The 24,525-nt window shown below is 49.0% G+C and overlaps 1 protein-coding gene across 2 annotated transcripts in view; it reads right to left on the bottom strand.

The window, feature by feature from the left end:
* HIP1 (huntingtin interacting protein 1) overlaps positions 1 to 24,525 on the bottom strand; it is a 150,770-nt gene that overhangs the window by 31,536 nt on the left and 94,709 nt on the right. For both annotated transcript variants that reach the window (XM_040456102.1, XM_040456103.1), the window contains exons 2-8: positions 18,775 to 18,838; positions 16,032 to 16,174; positions 15,742 to 15,798; positions 8,031 to 8,111; positions 5,683 to 5,759; positions 5,143 to 5,204; positions 559 to 699 (exon numbers count right to left, since the gene is read on the bottom strand). In XM_040456102.1, the coding sequence (XP_040312036.1) occupies positions 559 to 699; positions 5,143 to 5,204; positions 5,683 to 5,759; positions 8,031 to 8,111; positions 15,742 to 15,798; positions 16,032 to 16,174; positions 18,775 to 18,838 (625 nt within the window). The remainder of the gene's footprint in view (positions 1 to 558; positions 700 to 5,142; positions 5,205 to 5,682; positions 5,760 to 8,030; positions 8,112 to 15,741; positions 15,799 to 16,031; positions 16,175 to 18,774; positions 18,839 to 24,525) is intronic.

Raw genomic sequence — 24,525 nt, 5'->3', positions numbered from 1 at the left:
TAACCTACCAGACTGACCAACGCAGACCTTGCAGGGGCAGGACCCACACACGCCGTTTTAAGCGAGAAGCACACGTGAAAGCATGAGAACATCCACGAGACTAGTAGTTTCCAAAATACAATCCACGAAAGCATCCCAGGGGTGTCTGGCTGGGTAGGGGGTGGCCCTCCGGTTGCTAGAGCAGCTGTGTTTTATATATTTTTTATTTCCCCACAAAATGCCACTTGTAACACTCTGGAAACCACTGTGCCCCTGCTCCTGTGGGTCTAGGCCGGGTCTGGCATCATTTGTGTGGGTCCCAGGATACACATATGGACGGAGGTGCGATAAAGCCAGAGATAGAGGGAAAGGACCGTCCTAGGAAACCCTATGGTGAGTGGGCACACCAAAACTTGTGCCCTGCTCGTCTTCACTCTTAAGAAGGTCAGGAGCTCTAGGGCCTTTGAGAGCAGCAGGAGGAAGGGCGCTGAGGGGACCGCATTTCTCCAGGGAGAGCCTCAGGCTGCGACCCCTTTCCCGCCCCAAGCGCGCAGAGATGATCCGGCCGGGCGTACTCACAGGAGTGGAGCTTGAAGAGGAGCTTGACGGTGTAATCGTACAGGTGGCTGCAGTCCAGTATGACCTGGATGAGCGGGGCCAGGCGGCACTGCCCAGCTGTCGTCACTGACACGGAGCGGGACATGTCCAGGGAATTGAACACTAGGAGATAGAAAGGGAGACAGGTGGTAGGGGCAGGAAACTGCAGGTGACCCTCTCGGAGGGGGCAGGAGACACGCACCGAGGACCTGCTCTGTGCACACGCTGGGTCATCTGGCGCGGTCACCCCTTACAACACTCCTGTGGGAGAGGAAGTCCCTCGAAGGCAGGGGAAAATAATCAAACACCGATCAGAGCACAAAGGAGGGAGTAACTCAGCCTTGGCTTCCTCGTGGCTTGCCACAGCGTCTTGGGACACCAGAAGGGGACATGCGCAGGAGCCCTGGCTGGACAACTGGAGAATCTGGGAGGGCCGAGGATGAACCATCAGGATCGAAGGCTGCTGTTGGTCCTTGGGGGGCTGGCCAGCAGAAGTACTGCCCTCCACTCTCCTGAGCTCCAGACGGCACGTCATTCCCTTAGTGTCTCTCTCCCCACAGACCCCTCCATGTTACCCTCCGCCCCCTACCCCTTGTTCTTCTTTTCAAAGTTTATTTTGAGAGACAGGGACGGTGTGAGCAGGGGGGGGAGGGGCAGAGAGAGAGAGAGAGAGGGAGGGAGACAGAATCCCAAGCAGGGTCCATGCTTTCGGCGCAGAGCCTGACACGGGGCTCGGTCTCACAAACCGTGAGATCACGACCTGAGCCAAAATCAGGAGTCGGATGCTCAACCGACTGAGCCACCCAGGCGCCCCCCTACCCCCCTGTTCTTAAACCAAGTAACCGGATCCCTGGCCGTGGACCCTCCGCGCACAGCAGTGGCCAGGGCCGAATTCCCTCCCACAGTGGCTGCCCACCGCCTGCGTAGACTCCACTATATGGCCAGCAATGAAAAAAAATCAGTGAGTGGGACTGCCCCGGGGGAAAGCCCAGAACTGCTGTACTCTGGCTTCCCAGACTGCTAATCCCCGTTAACTGGCTTTATTCTGGCAGCTGAAAACAAAAAACAAAAAGGAAAAAACAACCCAACAGTTCTAATGAAAAGGCAGTTTTTCTTTTTGACACAAATTAAAAGCAGCTGTCACTGCAAGGCGGCCAGGTTTCCAGGTTTCCAGGAATTCCTGCCTCCTTCCAGGAATGCCCCTTGGCATCCAGTGACCTCTAGAGCAGTGTGACCACGGACAAGTTCCTCAACCTCGCTGTGCCTCCAGATGCTTTTCTGTAAGATGCAGACGGTTCAAAGCGCACATACCTCCAAAAGGTCTTGTACCTATTGAAGGAGTTGGCTTTCAGGTTGATCAGAATCACTTAGGGGAAATTTAACGCTCGCTAATGTTTGCCTGCAACCGCCCTACCTCCCATTCCGTCTTCATTGTTCTGGGGTAGGGTTGGGGCATTGGTAGGTTTCAAAAGCCCCCCAGGTAATTCTAATACACAGCCAGGGTTGAAAACTGTGCTTCCCAGCTGAGTGGTTCTCATGTAGTCCGACAGAATTCTGTGACGACGGAAGCGTCTGTAGGAGCTGTTCAATATGCTAGCCACATGTGGCTACCGAGGGCCTGAAATATGGAAAGTGGAACAGAGCACCTGACTTTTGATTGGTATTTAATTAGAGTTGATTTAAAAAAAAAATTTTTTTTTAACATTTTATTTATTTTTGAGACAGAGAGAGACGGAGCATGAATGGGGCAGGGGCAGAGAGAGAGGGAGACACAGAATCGGAAGCAGGCTCCAGGCTCCGAGCCATCAGCCCAGAGCCCGACCTCACGGACCACGAGATCGTGACCTGAGCTGAAGTCGGACGCTTAACCGACTGAGCCACCCAGGCACCCCTAATTAGAGTTGATTTAAACAGGCACTCGTGGTTAGTGGCTACCATATTGGACAGTGGAGACCTGGGGCTGGGGGGCTGAAAAACACAGATGGGCTGGGCCCACCCCCAGATATTCGGATTCAGTAGGTCTAGGGTGGGACCTGGGGGTTTTGCGTTTTTAACAAGTTCTCAGGAGTTGTTCCTGCGGCTGGTCCAGGGATCACACTCTGAGAGCCACTGCAAGCATTGGAGATAAACGTTAACTGTTACTGGCCCATGTTTCCCACAGCTGAAAAGCAGGGACACCTTTCTAAGGGTACCGGTCGGAACCCTGCAGGGTCACAGACTAGGACTCAGAAGCTGGAGGGACTTCTTCCAATACCAGTCCTCTTGGTTTTTATGGCATGTCCTAGGAAACTAAGGATGGATGGGGAATGGAAAAGATAGAGGGCTCTTGATTCCAAATCAATGCTTGCTCAGGAGCAAGAAAGCCACCAACATTAAGCCATGGAGGGATCTGTGCCAAGATCTGTGCTCCCCTCTAGAAAACTCAAAGTGGCGGGGCGCCTGGGTGGCTCAGTCGGTTGAGCATCTGACTTCAGCTCAGGTCATGATCTCGTGGTTCGTGGGATTGAGCCCCGCTTCGGGCTCTCTGCTCTCAGCTCAGAGCCTGGGGCCTGCTTCAGAGTCTGTGTCTCCCTCTCTCTCTCTGCCCCTCCCTGACTCATGCTCTGTCTCTGTCTCTCAAAAATAAATAAACATAAAAAAAAATTAAAAAATTAAAAAAAGAAAACTCAAAGTGGCCGATTCACTCCAGATAATCCCACCGCGTTGGGCTGCATATTGGCACCGTTTTATCAACTCTGTTCCCTTGCCCTTTCCTCACTGCTGTTTATCTGAAGCAAGCATTCTTGAATTTTGTTGTGCTCCCGCTGTGTATCCCAGGCACTGAGCTAGAACAGAAGGGACGTAATTCAAAGATGAGTGGGGCACGGCTCCTGATTCTGAGGAGGGGCCCAGCGTCCAGTGGTAATAATACAAGCGACCAACGCACACAAAAAGAGCCAGGTTATCATGGGATGTGGGACTAAAAGGGGGACTGAGCTGGCCACCTGGCGTGGGGCACCGGCTGGCATCACATACATGCTTTCCCAGCCTCAAGTTCCGCTCGGTGTTATCACAGCTCTGCTCTCTCCTACTCAAGTCTGTCAGGGCCGGAAGCGACCCCCACAGAGGCTCAAACAGTTGACTTGCTCTCCCATAACCCCTACAGCAGTGTCAGGTGGGTCTGAGGAGGCCCGGAAGGGGCCTCGGGTCACCTGAGTGGCAGGCTCTGGACAGGACTCCCCCAAGGATGACAATCCCTGCAATATCACTCCTACCTGCATTCAGATTTAAGCACATTCCGAGGCTGAGTGTCGACAAATTCTAAATGATCCACATAGGACCTCCCCACCCACCACTAGTAACCGAAAGGCAGCCACAACAGCATACAGTTGTTGGTGTACTTTTGTGCAAACATTGCCGATGCATTCAAAAAAACGCATCCGCACCATTTCTCCTACCTGGCTGGGAACACTTGAGGGCGGGGACTCTGTTTTGTGTTTCAACTACTGACTTTTGTATGAGAAGGTGGCTAGCAGGCCAAGCGTCTTATTTCTCCTACAAACCACGGTTTCCAACCGTGTGTGGTGCTGTTCTCACCATAACCTGCCCTGAACTGACTGGCCAAGGCAGGAAGGCATTTGCCTACCCAGTACAGCGCTGGCTGGTTAACAGGCCATTGGCGAGCTCCTGTACAGATGAACATGCGGAAGAAATTGTAATTCAGGGTGAGAGGGTGTCTGTTTTTTTTCCTGAGGAAATCAGAACCCCAGGAGTGGGCCCCACACGTCCAAACGCTGAGAAGGTCACCAAGCTTGTGCACGAATGCCTGCAGTTTGGAATCCACTCTTTCACGGAGCTGAACACTTGTCATGGTGCATGGTGAATCTTAGAAAACGGGCTCTTCTGTTCCCCGGGAAGGAAGGGGAGCCGTGCTGGGGGTGGGGGTGGGGGTGCGGGGAAGAGGGGACACCAGAGAGAAGGGAATGGATTGCTTCCTTCCTGATTTCTTGTCAGGGAAGTGTGAGGGGCTGACAGCCGGGAGGCACCAGAACTCTCAGCGAAGGGAGCCCGGAAGTGTGGCCAACTCCCCTTGCTTGTAGGAAGGGGTTTCGTACACGGACTTGGCCAAAACTCAACTCGACCAGCGGGTCAACCCCAGCTGCTGACCAAACAGCACACAGCAACCCCTCTTCCTGAGCGGAAATCGGTCCCGAGTGCCGGCCCAGCTGAGTAGCAGACAAAGGACCGACCGGTGCTGGGGCCACAGTCCAGAGGTTATCAAAGAGGCCAAACTGGTCTTTGGGCTCTTGGAGGCCTGGGCCTCTAGAGGGAAGCTGGCAGGGTAGGGGGCACTGTCATTCTGCTCAAAATGAAATCACTGACTCTGAAAATACCCAAGAGCTCCAGCCCTTCCCTGCACTAGGGATGGAGAGAGCAGAGATAGCGTGTGGGTATCCCCATTTCCTGGCCTGTGCCGTACAACTTGTAGGGAGAGAGGGGCTAGGATGGCTGGGCCAAGCCGGGAACAAAGTTTGGAATCAGGCAATTCTCAGAAGAGCCTAGGCCAGACGGGAGCGAGAGACTCACCAGTTTGGAAGAGGTTAAGTTCACACTCCAGGTAGTCAAACATCTCCACTGTCAACTGGAAACTGGACCCAAGAGGAAAGAGAGCTTATACTCCATAGCTCAAGGCCAAGGCTTCCCTCCCCATGCTCTGTGTTTCTGTCTCTGTCCCCGGTGCACATGTGCATGCCTGCCTGCATGCGTGCATGCATACACGAGCATATGCACACACGCACAGACACACACAGACCTACACACTAGCTCCAATCCCTAGCCCCGCCTACACGGGTCTTAAGGCCATCTGAAGATCAAACAGGGTGAATTCCACAGTGACAGTGGCAGAGGAAAAGGGCAGGTACCATGCTGGGGTGGGAGGGCAGAAGGGGACACTGAGAAGGGAACCCTGGACAGACCGGAAGGGTTCTGGATGGGGCACCGGCACTAAGTCGCCCCACCCCAGCCACTGTCCCTGCCGTCAGGCCCTGTGTGACCCCAGCCAGAAGTGGCAACATTGACAAGAGCTTCCTTGCCCGTTGGGTCCACCGCACGAGGACGTCCACTCACAAGTTGTTAACGTCGCTCTCTCCAGCCTCGTCCAGCTGCCGGTCGCTCATCTGAAGGTTGCCAGGGAACCTGGGATTCTGGCAAGGCAGGCAGAGGAATGAAGTCAGGACAGAGCACCTCAACTAAGCTGACACCAGGCAAACTGTCTACACTGAGTTCGGGGAGCAGCAGGCTTGATTCTGTTCGTGTAACACCGACACCCTTCCTGGGGGTTGTCAGGGCACGCAACCTCACGTACACACAGACCCCTTGACCAGCTCACATCAAAGGACATCCACTGCCCATCATCACAGGTAAAGGCTCCACCCCTCTCTGGGAGCCAGGACAGGGCTCCGTCCTAACAATTTGGGTCCTGGGACCGTCTTCTAAAGATGCTCTCTGGTGCTGCAGTGAGAGCCAGCGGGACAGCGGTCGGACCTCAACCATCCACGAAGCACAGACAGTGCTGCATTCGCGCACCGCCAGTACATTCTGAATCCTACCCATGCTTCCCTCTGTCCTTCCGCCACTTTCTGAAGCTGCCCTTGGGAGTTTGGGGGGGGGGGGGAGGGGATATTAGCTTTAGGGAAACATAATGAGTAAAATAAACTTGAAGGTAGGAAAACATTACATCACGTACCCCCAAAGTCAGGAAAAATTATTACGTATCAGCAATCTTGTCAAATATCCGTATCATTATCTCCTCCCCAGTGTGGCAAAGGGAAAGGTGTAGATGGGCACAGACAGATGGGTGGTTGCTCCATCAAGGGGGTCTCAATTCCACAGGGAGACAGAGATCCTCCACTCAGGCACCTCCTGGCTATCCACTGGCCCTCTGCCCAGCTGTCCCCTGCTGCCCCACGCTCACCACTCCTGTGCCTCCATCTCAGAGCTGGCTGGTTCCTTGAGCGCCCCCTTCTGGCCATGTTTACTTCCTCACTCGGGCTGGACATTACAGAGACCTGGTCCCCTTGTCCCCTGCCTTTCTTGCTGCCTGTCCTTCCCCCACACTGCCGTCAAAACCTGGTGAACCTGGATCTTTGTGCTGAGGACCAGCTGCCAATGTCCCTGGAGAGGGACTCAGAGCTGGAGTCACCCTTTAATCATGTTCTCCAGCCTTGGAGCCCCTTCACAGTCCCTGCTCCTGGCCCCGACGGGCTCCCTAATCCATCAATGACTGTCCTGACCTCAAACTGTCCCGCTCTCAAACCCGGTGCCCATGCCATCGCCCTCCTCATGTGCCTTCCTCCTGACATCACTGGAACTCCCTGTGCATCCTGCTTCTCACTCCCTTCCCTGTTTTGAATGTACCAGCTGACCTTCTGTTTCTCCAGCTTCAAAAGAGGAGGGGCCAGCTCTTTCCTGACTCAGGATCAGCCACTCTTGTGTGCTATTCGATCCGATATAGGTTCTGGTTGATTCTGTCACTCATCCAAGCGGTCCTGATTGAGCGCCTGTTCTGGGCTAGACGCTGGACAGCACATAGGACACAAGGAGACACGCGCTCCTGTCCTCTGTCCTCCTGAAACCCTCAGTCCAGAGCACCTGTGGCCTCACTCTGTCTCCCTGGGCTCCTGTGCATCTTCCTATTGCCCAGGTCCTTCCCACAGGCCCCACATCTCTCTAGCTGTTGCCCCCCACCCCTCCTGCCAGTCTTCAGAGAGTCCCCGCCGCTCTTGCCTGTCCCAGGGACCACCGTCCCGATCAGGCTCTGACCATCTTCCACTCTGAGTGGGATGGTCTCACCTAGCTGCCCAGCCACCCCCCGTCCCTGCCACCCTGCACCTGACTGTTCCTCACACTAATGTGGATCTGTGGCTCCTTCCATAGGCTCCAGTGACCGCTTTGCACTGTTACAGGGTGCTGCAGGTAAGAAGCCTCCTCCCTCTGACTGATCGGTGCACTCCTGACCGGCCGACCCTTCCTATGTATCCTTATGTGCCACTTGGTACCGAGCACAACGGTTTTACCTGCATCGGGCACATAAGAAATACTGTCTAACGCCATACGTGGACGGAAAGAAGGTTCTGTGTGGAAACTCACTATATAAAATGGAGGGATCGTTTCTAGAAACAGTCGAGGCGGTGCTTTCTAAAACACCTTCCTAAGGCAACCCAGGGCACCGGGTTCCTCTCCAGAAGGGGCAGGAGACGTGGGCCAAACGCCCAGTTCCGTGTCCCATCCCGGGGGCCTGACTGCAGCTGTCGTGTGAAATCTCTTTCTCTCACTGGATATGGTACAAACACTCCCTGAGGGGCCCTGGCTGCCTTATTCTCGTAAAGACCTGACAGGCTCAGGGAGGTGCCAGGGGACCGTAGGGGAGGAGCTGGGGGAGCCGGGGGTGGTGGCAGAATTGTCCGCAGACTCACTTTGGTGTGATATTCCATCTTTGTTCTTAGCAGTCTGAGGTAGGTGCTGCACAGCCGTCCATAGCCCTCACTCAGGTGGCCCTTTCCAGAAAAGAAAAGAAAGCAAGGGTCACCACTAACAACACCTGGGTGAGAGACTGATGGCCGGGACTTCTTCTATAAACAATACATAGATTTTTTTTTTTTTTCTCAATTCTGGAAAACAACAAATGGCCATTGTGGAAAATTTGGAAAACACAGACAAGTACAGATACACACACATCAGCCTTCATCTAGACAGAAGATACAATCATGGCTAACATTCTGGGGCACAAAGTGTTATTTGATCTAATTTTTTCAATTTAAATAGACCTATTTTAAAATGGATATTCTTTATTTTTAATTTTTTTAAATGTTTACTTTTGAGGGGGGGAGATGCAGAGAGAGAGAGAGAGAGAGACAGAGAGAGAGAGAGAGAGGGAGGGAGACACAGAATCCAAAGCAGGCTCCAAGCTCCCAGCTGTCAGTACCGAGCCTGACGCAGGGCTTGAACCCACAAACTGGGAGGTCATGACCTGAGCCAAAGTCAGACGCGTAACTGACTGAGCCACCCAGGAGCCCCTAGACATTTTTTTTTTTAAGTTTTATGTATTTAAGTAATTTCTGCACTCAACACATGGCTTGAACTCATGACCCCGAGATCAAGAGTCATATGCTCTACTGTCTGACCCAGCCAGGTGCCCCTAAATAGACATTATGTTTTTTTTAGAGCTGTTTTAGGTTCCCAGCAAAATTAGGCCGAAAGTACAGGGCTCTCCTATATACCCCCTGTTCCCACACATACATAGCCACCCCCACTGTTAACATCCGCACAAGAGAGGACATTTGTTCCAACCGATGAACCTATACTGACTCATCATTATCATCCAAAGTGAAATTTGCATTAGGATTCACTCTTGGTGTGATACATTCTATGTTTTGACAAATGCATAATGTCCTGTACCTGCCAATTACAGTATCATACACAATAGTTTCACTGCCCTAAAAATCCTCTGAGTCCTACATTTATTTTAAAATTAAAAATGGGAGGCACCTGGTGGCCCAGTTGGTTGAGCATCCAGACTCTTGATTTCGGCTCAAGTCATGATCCCAGGGTCATGGGACCAAGCCCTGCATCAGGCTCCTAGTCCTGCGTCAGACTCCACACTGAGCAAGGAGCCTGCTTGGGATTCTCTCTCTCTCTCTCTCTCTCTCTCTCTCTCTCTGTCAGCCCCTCTCCCTTTCTCTAAAATTAAATTAAAAAAATTTTAAAAATGGAACCCATTTTTTAACTTAATATACTTCTTTTTCTCTATCTTCTCACATTTTCTCCTGTACCATTATTTTCAGTGATACTATTATCCGTGTGTAATGTAATTTATCCAACGAACTCCCTAGTGTTGTATGTTTTAGTCGTAGGCAAGTTTTTCTGTTATAAGCTCTGTTTCAACAAACATTTTTACGGTATAATCTTGTGTACACACAGGAGAACTTCCTTTGCATGAATTCTAGACAAGGCTTCAGATTTAAGAATTTAAAGTCTCCCACCCTTAGTAATCACAGTCTGGCTACAAGCCATTTCCTTCCTTCTGTCTCTCTCTCTCTAACTGCAGGAGAGGAAACACCTCCTCCAGATGGACTCCAGCAGACTAAGAGAGGCTAGAACATTCCGCATGGAGGGGGGATTGAAATGGGATGGATCCCGGCTGGGGACAAATAAGCATTCCCATGGAGGCTGCCCATGCGGTCGTGTCCTGGGTGTCTGGGAAGAAGCTGGAATTAGCAGGGTGATGCTTGGAACTGCCTGTTATACCCAAAGGAGGAAGGACATGGTGGCACAAAGAACTCTCTTTTTTTTTAATGTTTTATTTTATTTTGAGAGAGAGAGAGGGAGAAAGAGAGAGAAAAGGGGAGGGGCAGAGAAAGAGGGAGACAGAGAATGCAAAGCGGGCTCTGTGCTGATGGCAGAGAAGCCAATGCGGGGCCCTAACTTACGAACTGTGAGATCATGACCTGAGCCAAAATTGGAAGCTTAACCGACTAAGCCACCCAGGCGCCCTGGCACAAAGGACCCTTGAGCTGAATAGTTGTAGTTCTCACATGAGGTCTGACTTCTACATTTTCTTCTGGGTGCATCTATATCCTCTAAGGTAGAGGAACCCCACTGAAACATGCCTCAAAGGGCACCAAAGGGAGTTGGGTCATCAGAGGAAGTTAAAGATATCAATGCCAGAGATGACAGTATTTCCTCATGTATTCATTTCTATGAAGAACCATATTTTATGAGTTGCACATTATACTTGTTCATCATGGAAAAATTAGAAAGTAGCTGAAAGACAAAGGGAAACTATGCTCATCATCAAAGGCAACTGTATTTCATATGAAAATGCACCAGAATCAAAAACCAAAAGATGAATGGATCATAGACGTCAATGTAAAATGTAAAACTATAAAAAACCCTAGGAGGTAACACAGATGACCTTGGGTATGGCAAAGACTTTTTATTTTATTTTATTTTATTTTTTTAAGTTTATTTATTTTGAGAGAGAGAGAGAGAGAGAGAGAGAGAGAGAGAGAGAGACCGGGGCAGGGGTGGGGCGGCAGAGAGAGAGGGAAAGAGAGAATCCTAAGCAGGTTCTACACCATCAGTGCAGAGCCCGATGAGGGGCTCAAAGTCACACACCGTGCGATCATGATCTGAGCCAAAACCAAGAGTCAGACACTTAACCAACTGAGTCACCCAGGTGCCCCAGCAATGACTTTTCAGCTAGAACACCAACATCATGACCCATGAAAGAAATATCTGACAAGCTAGACTTCGTTAAAATTAAAAAAAGTCTGCAAAAATCACTGTTAACAGAACGAGAACCCACAGAGTGGGACGTAGCCGATAAAGGACTGTTATCCAGATTATATAACATTCTCTTAAAACTCAACAATAAAAATTGGGGCACCTGGGTGGCTCAGTCGGTTAAGCATCTGACTTCAGCTCACGTCATGATCTCATAGTTCGTGAGTTCGAGCCCCGCTTCGGGCTCTCTAGTTGACAGCTCGGAGCCTGGAGCCTGCTTTGGATTCTGTGTCTCCTGCTCTCTCTACCCCTCCCCAGCTTGTGTTCTGTCTGTCTGTCTCTCTCTCTCTCTCAAAAATAAATAAACATTAAAAAAAAATTAAAAGAAAAAGTCAACAATAAAAAGACAACCAACCTGCTTAAAAAAATCACCAAAGACCTTAACCAACACCTCACCACAAAGAAGACCGCAAATAAACATGTGAAGAGACGTTCCCCGTTGTGTGTCACCAGGAAATGCAAATTAAAACAACACTGAAATATGAGTACACACTTACAAGAATGGCCGAAATCCAGAACACTGATAACACCAAGTTCCAGTGAGGAGATAGGGAACAATGGGAGCTCTCATTCATTGCTGGTGGGAATTCAGAAAGGTACAGCCACTTTTGAAGATGGTGTGGCAGTTTCTCATAAAAGTAAACATACTCTTACCACAAAATACAGTAATGGCGCTCCTTGGTTTTTGCCCAAAGGAGATGAAGACTTAGTCCAGACAAAATCTGCATGTGGATGTTTAGAGCAGCTTTATTTATAACTGCCAAAACTTGGAAGCAACCAGGATGCCCCTTAGTTGGTGAATGGATAAACCGTGGTCCCCTCAGACAATGGGGTATTACTGAGCACTAAAAATGAAATGAGCTGTCAAGCTATGAAAAGACATGGAGGAACCTTAACTGCATGTTACTAAGAGAAAGAAGCCAGTCTGAAAAGGCTACATACCAAAGGATTCCAACTACAGGACACTCTGGAAAAGGCAAAACTGTGGAGTCAGTAAAAAGACCAGTGGTTGCCAGGGGCTGCAGGAGGTGGGTAGGGATGCACGGGTGGAGCACAGAGGATTTTTAAGTCAGTGAAACTCATCTGTACGATACCACAGTGATAGATGTATGTCATGATACATCTGTCCGAAGCCACAGAATAGACAACACCACAACCCCACAAGTGAACAATAATGTAGACTATGGACTTTGGGCGATTAGGATGTATCAATGAAGGTTCATCACTTGTAACAAATGTACCACGCTGGTAGGGGATGCTGATAACAGAGGAGGTTACATTTAGGGGTGGGGGTATATGGGAAATTGCCATATTTTCTGCTCAACTTTGTTGTGAACCTAACAAAACTTGCTTTAAAAGAAAATAAGGTCTTAATTGGAAAAAAAAAAAAGAGTGAAAAGGTTTCTAATACCTAGAAACTCTCAGTCAAATGGAAGAGAAAACTACATAGGAGGACAGGCCTAAAGGAATGCCAGTTTGGATAATGAGTCAGATTACGTTGGGCTGACTTTCCCATCGAAAATTACTAAAATATTGGGTAAAATATTTAAAACTTCTCTTCGAAGGCATTAATGAACTCATGAGAGGGTAAGGAATCTTCAGACCAGGGACCAAGTCCTTACAGCTACTAGGACAAAATATGGAATACTGGGGTGATGGAGTTGGCAGGGACAGGGGTTTTGCCTCACCAGGTGAACTGAACTTGGTTTTCTGAGCCTCAGGGGCCAGGTGTGAACTTAGCCCTGCTGAAGTTGAAGAATCTGGGGGAAGAGCCAAAGACTGCCTTCCTGGTGTAGGAGAACTAAAGGTGAACTGGACATAACACAGATCCCAGCACTCCTGCACCAAAAAAGTCCTCCCTGAGGCCCTTGAACCACTGTTGTGATCAGAAGGAGGGAAAAACAACTCCTTGGAAGTGGACCCAAAGGAGCCAGAGATCAAGGGAATCTTCCTGGAATTCACAAAACCTTAAGCTGAGGATTTAACTTAGAGTGATCTTAATGGAGGCAAATGCCCATTCTCTCTGGAGGAACCTGCCTTCATTATAGACTTCAAAGAGTTCCCACAAATAAGATTCCTAGGAAAATGAGCACCTCACAGTAAAAAATAACTAAGCACAAAAAGAAACTCCATAGCATGAACAGCATTCATCAAAAACAATGGACAGCAGAAACATATCTCAAAGGTCTCTAGATAATGGAAGTATAAGAAGTGATACATGAAATCACTCTTTAATTTGTTTAAATAAGTCAGAGTCTGCTTCAAAATACATTCAGGGTACAAGAAATCATAAAAAATGACAAGCAGACTTGGAGGGAAAAAAAGAACTCCAAGAAATGAAAGCTAGACTAAAATTATAATTATATAATGAAAAGGTTTAACAGATGAGACCCAGCTGAAAAGGGGACAAATAAAATGAAAGCTAGATCTACTGAAGTTATCCAGAATACAGTAAAGAGATAAGCATGTAGAAAACAATGAAACACAAATCTAAAGACATTGGTGGTGGTGGTAGTGGTGGGTGCCTGCCTGGCTGGCTCTGTTGATAGAGCACGTGACTCTTGATCTTGGGGTCATGAGTTTAAGCCCCACATAGGGAGTAGAGCTTACTCAAAAAAAAAGATACTGGGGGGATAGAATGAGAAAGACAGATATAACCAAAGTCTCAGAGGAAAAGACAGAACAGAGCAAAGACAATAGTTGAAGAGACAAAGAGAATTTTTCATAAATTCTGATATTGATAAATTCTGATAAAATTCTGATATTGATAAAAGATACTAACCTAGAGATTTAAGAAGTCTAAGGAATCCACAATAAATTTGCACCTATACATGGTAAGATCTTAAAAATGGCCAGAGGAAATGCAGATTTGCTTCAAAGAAGGGACAATGAGTCTGACAGCCGACTTCCTGAAAATGATGGAAGCCAGAAGTCAGTGGAAGGGTATCTTGAATAATATTGTCCATGTGCTGAGGAAAACTGTCACCCCAGAATCCTAAACCCAGACAAAGTATATTCCATGTAGGAGGGTGAAATAAAGACATTCCCAAACAAGTGAAATCGGTTATCTGCCACCATGAGATTCTCACTAAAGGAAGTTCTAAAGAAAATAATTCAGGCAGAAAGAAAAGTAATCCTGGATGTTATATTTAAAGATTTAAAGTTAGATTTAACTGAGATCTAAAGAAACAAAGAGTTCTGCATAAAACAATTAAAACAAAAGATCTTATAGAGTCTAAAAAGAAAAACAAAACCAAAATTAAAATACACAACAACAATAACCTACAGGCTTATAGGGAGGGCATGGAGGGAAAATATTCTAAGGTTTTTGTGTTAATAGGAAACAGATAAAGACAGGAATTTTAGCTCTTGATAAGCTAAATGTGTATTTTGTAATTATTGGAAAACATACCAAAAAAATAAAAAATAAAAGGAGAGTTTAAAAAAAATCTCCTAACTAGTAATGAGGGAAAAATGGAATGAGAAAAAAAATACCCAATCAATCCAAAGAAGAAATGAAGAGAAAGAGAAACGTAAGGGGAAAATAGCACAAACTAAGATGGAAGATATAAATCTAAAAATATCATGCATTACAATAAATGTAAATGGAGTAAATGTACAGTTAAAAGACAAAGACTGCTATCTTGAAGAAAAGCAACAACATAAATCCAATTAAATGCTATTTATAAGGGACTTTTCTAAGACATAGAATATAGAAAAGTCAAAAGTTTTAAAAGGAAGGAAAAAGACTCACCAGGCAAATTCTAACAAAAAAGACCTAAGCTTCCTGTGTTTAGAGATATAATAACAGAAAGCTCTCCAATATGCACTTGGGAGATCTGGGGACAACTCTCATCTTTTTTTTTTTTTTTTTTTTAAGTTTATTTATTTATTTTGAGAGAGAGAGAGAGAGAGAGAGTGAGAGAGCACGCACACGTGCACAAGTAGGAGAGGGGCAGAGAGAGAGGGAGAGGGAGAATCCCAAGCAGGCTCTGCATTATCAGTGCAGAGCCTGGTGAAGGGCTTGAACTCACAAACTGTGAGATCATGACCTGATCTGAAATCAAGAGTCAACTGGGTCACCTAGGTGCCCCCTCAGCTTTATTCAGGCTACCTAGCCTGTTATGTAGAAGAGCTGCTTCCCTCTCTGGGCCTGTATTCTTATCAGCAATGGGTGGACTGGATGACATAACATTCTGTGAGTGCAGACAGATACAGGTAAGAATTTGAAGGAAAGGGCTGGAGTTCTCAACCAGTGGGGGCAATGAGACAGATCAGAATCAACCCGGGAGAGGCTTCAAAATGCAGATTACACCCCATCTACACACATACTCCTTGGACAACAGAATCTAAAGGGATTCTGGTGTGTGTATAAAAACCTTCTTTTTCAATTGATGCTGATAACACCACCTACCTCCTCCTTCATCCTAAGGCACTGAGAATCTCTAGATAGGAAAGAAAAAGCCCTGGCATTAAGAATTGGGAATGCGGGTTCTCAATGTACTGTGACCTGCACGGGGCCATCAGAAGGAAAGACATAGGAACTATGGCAGTCACTGCTGAGGGATTCCAGTGCCTGGAGCACATTCTGATGTAAGCTCCCATTGGCAGGAGAAGCTCTCAGGCCCTAGAACTTCCCTACGGCTACCAGGGCCCCCGAGTAAGACTATGGATACCATGGTACTGTTTGGGGGCCATCTTTGACCCCTCTGTGATGCTCATGAGAGAAATTCTAAGCAAGTTGAAAGAGATAAATTCACTCCGGTCCATAGTCCTTGTTCTATGGCCTCTGGGGAGGGGTAAGAAGGTGCAGGTGGCCCCCGGCTGCATCTCCAAACTCACCCACATCCTGCTCATGTCACTCAGTTCATTTTTGTATCTCAGAGAGTCCTTCAGGACCTGGAGAGGGAAGGGATCCGCCGATGAGAGACGAGAAGGCAAGGAGACAGAGGATGGCAGAAGATGGGGCTGGGCAGGTAGGGAGGCTGACCAGACAGACAAGCCCTCCTCTCACCAGTAACCAAAAGGCCCTCAGGGCGGGAGTGGCCAGCGGCCCCTGTGCCCCAGGCGATCCCACTTTCCCCACATGGGCCCCGGGCTCCCTGGTCACCCCTGCAGCCCCAGGAACTCACGTTTGGGTGTCCATCTCGGAGGAGTTTGTGAAACACGTGGCAGAACTTCCAGCAGAGGACAGCGTTGCTAGAGAGGGGCAGCCGGTTGACAACAGACCAAAAGGTCTGTGCCCCTTTCTCATGGTGGGTGCCCAGGATGCACGGTGAGGGAGGGTCATGGAAAACAAAGGCACGGGCCCTGCCTCGGGCAGCCAATCCCTGGGGTGGAGGCTGCAACAGGCCACTAGCAACCTATCGCCATACGACACTGTTACAATACCATTGACCACATTGGAAGCCTGTCCCCCAAAACCTAAAATGACTCGTACACCCCACCGCTTCTGCAAAGCTGCCTGGCCTCAACCAGGGATGCATTAATCTCCCAATACTCTGAATTCTCTGTATGTGGAATTCGTGAGCCCCTTTGGGCTCAGTAGGGGATGTCCACACTTCCTTCGTAATTGTTCGTTTAAATAGGCCTCACCCACCCAATTCCTAGGCACCATCAACCCTCAAGTGCAGGTCTTTCCCAGAACTACAGGCTTCTTTGTCAAAGCTTAGGTAAGAAGCAAGGTGCCAAGCAGGCCAGAAAAACTTGCCTCGGGTCAGGGAACTACATGACTCATCCAGAACACATGTTGTTTTGCTTCTGAGCTGGAAGGTATCATAAAGTTCCTTCCCCAGACTGAAATTTACATTTCGAGAGGGGATGAGCTTGAACACAGACTTCTGGGTCTAAGAAGCTGAAGTCAGCTTTTGGTCTTAGAGTGATTTCTGCAATGACTACAGTCTCCCCTCAAGTACAGCCCCCTCGGGCTAGACAGAAGCCAAGAGGAGCGGTAGATAGCTCCCAACCCCTCTGCAGAGAGCTAGCCAGCCACCCTGACTTTGAAAGAGGCAAGGAGACCTTTCTGTCCTTTGATTTCATAAGCACTTTAATGCACCCATTGCGTGTCAGGCACTATAAAAGGCACTCAGGGATATAAAAAAAAGTTAAGACTCAGTCGCCAGCCCTCTAGGAGCGGATGCCGCGGTGGGGGCGGGCACAGTTAGGCACCTAAGGATAAATGGTTGTCTGAACAGCATTTCTGACGTCAGACTTCCAAATGCTTATTCAATTGTTATTGAGGGTGGCTGACAGTCTTTTAAAAAAAATCAATAAAGAATAAAGGTTGTGTGATATCTTTAGGCTTTAAAACCCTACCCTATGGAATTACCCTTTCAATGTTTATCCACCTCTTAATGGTGAATCAGAGAGACTCACAGAATGTTACAGCTGGAACATTAGACGTTTCAAATCTTCTTTGGCCCAGGTCTTTCATGTGACAGACAAGGGGGCGAAGTCTCTTGGAGGCCCCCCCGCTGGACCCACTCGAGGCTCCAGAGCAAGCCAGACTGCTGTAGAGGAGGGATTCCAGAATCTCCTGGTGTCCCTTCCATCACCCCAGGCAGCCTTCCCAAGAGGGTGTGATGTGGCCCCACCAGTCCCCCATCTGGAGCACACTAGTCTCTGAAAACTATCTCTCTCTTTATTTCCTGTCTCATTCGGACTGATCAGTATTTTTGGCAGGGCGGGGCCAGCAGTTGGGCCACTTATAATGAAGGCTTTTCTCGACTCAGTAGAGCAAGGGGACTGTGCCTTTGTGGGGATAAAAGGGCAAGGTCTACAAGGTCTCACTAGGCTCACTGTTGAGCCAGGCTTCTGGGGTACCTGGGCAAAGTTCTAGAACCCCCATCCTGCAGCTAACCCTAAATCCAACCAAAGTATCTTCCCGCCAAACACAAGCTGCGTTTCCGCCAGTAGGAGCAGCACGTGCTTTTAGCAACACTTCCCAGGGGCTTGACAGGTGTGGGGCATCGCACCGGCAGTCCGGGGCTTCTTCCGCCACCTTAAGGGGCTGAGGTGGGACGGCTTCAAGATGAGCGGTTTTGAGCTGACTGGCTGTGTCCCTGCCACCATGATGAGCCCAGGCAAGAAGGAGCTGTTCGTCCCAGCCTCCACTCGCCCCGAGCTGCACACACCAGCAGCCTCTCCTTTGGCCTTTGAGGATCAGCCCTCCAGCTCTTGGTCTCTATACCTCAAGGGCAGATCCCAAGGGACCCATCAGCCAGGATGCTGCCTGCGCTTCTCTCCGAAGACACGACCCATGATGGTAGTGGCCCAGGTCCAAACTTGGTGTGGGGGCCAGGAGGTGCGATTGGTGAGAACCTCCAAGCCACCAGCTCCCTAAGCCACCTTGGGGTCCTTGTCTTCTTCACCCCTGCTGCCTTTGGGGTGAACTGGCCCACACAGGTAGATCTTATCTCCCTGGTGGAGCCCCTGCGCTTTCGTAAGGCCAACCATTGCAGCCGAGACCTTTTGCTTGGGTTTCATGATCAGAGAAGGGGAGACGATCATGTTCCCAAGGGGGTGGTCAGTGTGGCCCTATGGGCCAAGTGCAGAGCCTCAAGTGCTTTGAGGACACAGGTGAAAAGTCACTCCTGTGGCCCGAGAAAATCTCTCAAAGGAAAGTAATGTCAAGGGACTTGGCAGTTCTGAGGAGCTCAAGTCCTAGGCCGGGCGGGGTCCTTGGGTCCCTTCATGATGAGCTGTGGTCTCGAAGGCCAGCTGCTGCCAACCGAGCTTCTCAAAACCCTGCAGGAGGCCTGGCCGATGTGGGGGTTCCCCTTCCTGCAGCTGAGCAAGGACGCCTCGCCCTGACCTCGGTCCCCACAACTTGACCCTCCTTGGGGTCAGTCTTCCAAACAACATCCAAAAGGATATTTCTGGCGTGTTTTTCCTTTACAGCCACTTCCTGCGTATTAATGGCCTTATTGATGCTGACAGTCTGAAAAACAAGAGGGAGGGGGAGGGGAAAGGAGGCTGAGATGAATAAGCTTCTAGAGTGTCTGAGACCCTCCCAGGCGCCCCACCCCTTTCTCTCCCTCCAGTGACTCCTCCCCAGTGCTCTGAGGACCCCTCCGGGACCAGGGTCCGGGTTGGAGGAGGTGGGGCTGTGGGGGGCAGAGGTGGGCAACGCTCCCAGGCCAGCTGGCCCAGGCTGTCCTAAGGCAGCGGGCTTTGCTGCCTGGCATTGGCTGTGCCCAGCTGCTGTGCCCGCCTGCCACTCATTCACTCAATACAACAGCGTGGCAATTAAAGCCTGCACAAAGGGATGCTTTTCATCCCCCAGGGAAACATTATTTCTCTGGGAGCAGGAGGAAGAGGCACTGAGCTCAGGGAGCGGCTGTGGCCCAAAGGCCACCCAGCCGCCCCTCTCTCACCAGGAGAGCCTTCCACAGAGGCTTCCCTAGCCAGCCCAGGTCTGCGGCGGGGTCACTGGAACTTCTTGCTTTCCCACTCCTGGGCATCTTCCAACCCTAACCAAATTCCCTTTTATTTCCTTACTTACAAGGCATTAACAATACCCACTCCTTTCCAGTTGTGTTAAAAATCGTAACTCCCTTTGGAATTTAGCAAATCGTGTGTACCTATGGATACAACTTACGGAAAGACGAAATGGGATCCTATCATGGAGGCTGCTTAAGTACAGTTTTTCTCCTTTTTCTGTTTTGCTGTGCTTTTCCATAGTTGGCATTTGACCCTAAGCCATGTTAACATGTTATGCATCACACACACACACACACACACGCACACCCCTCCCTACCAAAGGGGTTAATTCTGCCACTGTTCTATAGAAATGTGATCACCAAGCACAAGACTTTTCAACATCCTCCTTTTCTCACTTGAAAACATCTTATGAAAAATTCTCCAAGCGGCATGGTAAAATTCTAGCTCATTCTTTAAAGAGACAGTATAATATTTCATGGTGTGGGTGGGCATGATTTATACAAGCATTCCAGTGCTGGCAGGCCATCAAAAAACTTTTTTAACCACTGTAAACCATTTTAGTAAGCATGCTTATACATATTGATGCCTTCATTCCCAATGGGTAGATTTCCAGGAGTGGGATACACTGGGTCAAAGTGTTGTGATTTTTTTTTAAATCTGCCGTTATGGAAAGATCCAAACATAGACAAACATGGCCCCCACAGCCCCCAGTGTCAACCTTTATGAACTTGCAGCCAAATCCACTTCCTTATGGACCAGGGGTCACAAACATTTTCTGTAAGGGCCAGTTAGTGGGTATTTTAGGCTTTGTGGGCCACATGGCTCTCTGCTGAAAGTCCTCAATTTTGCAAAAGTTGGAGCACGAAAGGAGCCTCAGAGATACTAAACAAATACATAACCAAATGAGTGTGGCTGCGTTCCAAATAAAACTTTATGCACAAAAACCAGGCAGTGGTGGGGATTCGGCCAGTGCCTGTTAAGTATGCTGACCCTTGCTTTCTCCTGTCAGCCTCGGATGCCCTTGCTCTCTGGATTATCTGAGGTAAAATCCCAGGCATTATATCATTTCACTAGTAACAGTTCAGGATGAACCTCTTACGGAAAAAAGAAAAAAAAAAAAGAACAATTTAAAAATTAAACCGGGGCACCTGGGTGGCTCAGTCGGTTGAGCATCCGACTTGGGCTCAGGTCATGATCTCACAGCTCGTGAGTTCGAGCCCTGCCGCGGGCTCTGTGCTGACAGCTCAGAGTCTGGAGCCTGCTTCGGACTCTGTGTCTCATTCTCTCTCTCTGCCCCTCCTCCGCTTGTGCTCCGTCTCTCTCTGTGTCTCAAAAATAAATAAATGTAAAAAATTTAAAAAAAATTTTTAAATTAAACCATAATACTATGATCACACCTAAACTTTTAAGGATGGGGGCGCTTGGGTGGCTCAGTCGGTTGAGTGTCCGACTTTGGCTCAGGTCGTGGTCTTGCAGGGTTGTGAGTTCGAGCCCACAGTGGGCTCTTTGCTGTCAGTGTGGAGCCCACTTCGGATCCTGTCTCCCTCTCTCTGTTCCTCCCCCCTGTCTCTCTCTCTCAAAAATAAATAAAAATTAAAAAAAAAAATTTAAGGATAATTCCTTAATATCATCAAATGGTTAGTTAGGTGTTCAGGTTGCCCCAGTTGTGTGAAAACAGGAAAACTTTCTCGAATTTCTTCTAATCAGGATCCAGATAAGCTTGCCATGTTGCATTCCGAAAAGACCTTAATGTTTCACATTCCCACTGACAATGTACAAAAGCATCCCCACCATCACCATTTTTGCTGGTCTTATGGGTATGGTGATGCTTCACTGTGACTGTATTTTGTATTTCACTGACTGCTAGTGAGTTCTGAGTAGTTCCTTACATGTGCTCATGGTTGTCGACTGCCTTAGTTTGTTTTTTAATTTTTTTAATGTTTATTTATTTTTGAGAGAGAGAGAGAGCGAGAGAGAGAGAGAGAGAGCGAGCGTGCACAAGCGGGAGGGGAACAGAGAGAGAGGGAGGTACATAATCCAAAGCAGACTCCAGGCTCTGAGCTGTCAGCACAGAGCCTGACACGGGGCTAGAACTCACGAACTAGAACTCATGAACTCATGACCTGAGCCAAAGTCAGATGCTCAACCGACTGAGCCAACCAGGCGGCTCGACTGCCTTACATAGTTAAGTATGCTCACCTCAACTTTGACCGCTTCTGCGTGTACTTAAGGTTTTTCCTGCCCCTGGATTATACTGGCAGACTCCTACGTTTTCTTCTAAGTGTTTTGATTTTTTAAAAATTTTATTTATTTTGAGAGAATAAAAGCATAAGCAGAGGAAGGGCAGAGACAGTAGGAGAGAGAGAATCCCAAGCAGGCTCTGCACTGCCAGTGCGGAGCCCGATGCGGAGCTTGAACCCACGAACCGTGAGATCGTGACCTGAGCCGAAACCAAGAGTCAGACGCTTAACCGACTGAGCCACCCAGGCGCCCCCACAAATACGTCTTTAAACCATACTGACCAAGTGCCCAAGCTCACGGTCACTATGAGTCTTGCTTGCAACAATAAGAAAACCCAACACCTTACAATTCCCTTAAAATAATATACCATGAGTCTGGAACTACAGATCCTGTATGTGTTTGTGTGTTGGCTGCACACCGCACATGTTCTGTGCTCTAAACATTGACAGGAGGCAGAAGCCCCTGGAAATCATGACACTGCTCCAGGAGGACACCGCTTAGAGGAAGAAGGTGGTGACCTGTCCCAGATGCTGTAATTATCCCTGCAATTTACCTACTTCTCTCAGTTATGCCTCATTCGAACTCAGGGGCACCTATGACTGTTGCATAGGAAGGCCAAGCAGCTTGCCTGAGGCCATGCTATTCAGTGCCAATCTTGGTCAGCTGGATCCCAGCCCTGAGCCATCGTGACAGCTCTGGACTGTGGAGGGGCTGTCTAGGTCAGGGTCACAGAGGACAGGCAACCAGAGAGCGCACAGGCTGCGTGGCTGGAGGGCAGCACGGAGGCAGGGTGGGGACGGGGAGCCAGAGAGGGAGGTGGTGCTGGGTGCCGGTGGGGAAGCGGCAGGGGTGTGAAGGCCACAGGCAGAAGAGGACGGAACCCGGAGGTAGGGAGACGCAGGAGGAAGCTAGTGACAACAGAGAAATGAGGGAGTAAAGCCTCGGCCAAAATGACAGAAATTAAAATGCCAAGAGCCCAGTGGAAGGTGGGCTCTAAAAACAGGACTGGCAGATAGGAGCTCCCAGGTACAGGGGACACAGCAGGGGGAAACATCGAAGATGCTGCAGAGGAGGGCACCTTTGGGGTGAGAAACAGTCATTTTTAAAAGAAGGAGGACGTGGGGCGCCTGGGTGGCTCAGTCGGTTAAGCGTCCGACTTCAGCTCAGGTCATGATCTCACGGTCCGTGAGTTCGAGCCCCGCGTCAGGCTCTGTGCTGACCGCTCAGAGCCTGGAGCCTGTTTCAGATTCTGTGTCTCCCTCTCTCTGACCCTCCCCCGTTCATGCTCTGTCTCTCTCTGTCTCAAAAATAAATAAAAGGTTAAAAAAAATTAAAAAAAAAAAAAAAAAAAGGAGGACGTGAACCAGAAACAGCAGTGGTTATAATCATCAAGTTACTAGCTAATGAGTTACAAGCTAATGAGTGTTTGCTCGAAGGCCCCGTGCTAATAACAAACAATTTGTGTTAATTATCTTATTAAAATCTCCTAATTCTATAGCCTCCAAGTAGGTGAGTATTAGTATTAACCGCCCCCATTCCACAGATGAGGAAACCACGGCCAAGTAGGTTGCCCAAGGCCACTCCAATGAGTGGAGTGAGAACCAGACTCTGAGACTCCGCTGAGAACCAGACTCTGCGATGTGGCTCTAGCTCAGCCCCTGAGTCACCATCCCCATAGCAGACATGGCCCTCCACATCAGGAACACAGAATCAGAATCCAAATGCTTTCCACAGTAACATTTCCCAATATGTAACCCAGTAGGTACCAAGGAGATTTCCTATATTTAGATCTAACTCTCCGGCACAGGGGAAGCAGGATTCAAATCAGCCCTTGTGAAATAAATTAGGTGTTTTATTTGCCTGCTAACTTACTGTAAGCAACACTATGATGTGATTGGTCAAAATGCAAATCTGAGCTCTGGCTGTATGAAAAGGAGTATAGTGTTCAGAATGAGGGAGGGGACGGTTCCAACTCTATGCAGGATCAACTCACACATAAAACACTACTCAGCGGCACCTGGGTGGCTCAGTCGGTTAAGGGTCTGACTCTTGATCTCAGCTCAGGTCACGAGCTCAGACTGGTGAGATTGAGCAGCCCATCAGGCTGTACGCTGACAATGCGGAGCCTGCTTGAGATTCTCTGTCTCCCTCTCTCTGTCCTTCCCCCACTCATAAGTGTGCACTCTCTCGTTCCCTCTTTCTCAAAAATAAATAAACTTAAAAAAAAGAAAAGGAAAGCGTGGAACAATTTCCACGTGCACATATAGTCGCAGCCCCCAGTACGAGTCTAGGACACTGACCAAGGGCCCAGCCTGGTGCTGGGCTGCGGAATGAAGTTTCTGCCCAAACCAACAGCTCCCTGACCCCCACAAGCCCTGCCTGCCCCTGTGGAGGCTGCCCCGGCCCCTTCACTTGCAGCTCACTGGAGTTTTCCATTACTGTGGCCCACATGCCCCAAGTTCCCCGACCAATGCTTCCCTAACATATAAGTGCCCCAGAGAGCCCGGCCCACGGCTGTAGGCAGGCCGCCCGGTTTCTGAGCCAGAGATTTACTGGGCTCGTTGGCAGGGCTGAGCCTCAGCATTCTGGGCTCGTAATGGCAGGCTGTGGGTCCTCGGGGGTCCTCGGAACGTCGGACACCAGGATGTTTCCAGGACAGAAGTTCCTAGCTACGACGACAACTTTCCTGTAGTTCTGTAAAATTTCATGCCACACATGCTCTGCTTCCTTCTACATTCCAAATTCTGCCCGTCTTCCCAGGGCAGACCAAACTTGACTGTCCTTTAGACCGGCCAGGCCACTCTGGCCACTAAGTTCTTCTTTCCAACCTTCTTCTTGAATTCCAATTTTTCTTAGAGTTTGACACTTGGTATGTTGTCTCACCTCCCCACCGAGATTAAACTCCCGAGGGCAAGGACCTGCCTTCCTCCCTCGAGGGCCCAC

This window comes from Herpailurus yagouaroundi, unplaced genomic scaffold (assembly GCF_014898765.1).
Source record: "Herpailurus yagouaroundi ecotype Mexico unplaced genomic scaffold, PumYag 216, whole genome shotgun sequence".
Classification (NCBI taxonomy): domain Eukaryota; kingdom Metazoa; phylum Chordata; class Mammalia; order Carnivora; family Felidae; genus Herpailurus; species Herpailurus yagouaroundi.
Note: the sequence above shows the minus strand (reverse complement) of the source record. Positions and strands in the feature narration are given on the sequence as shown.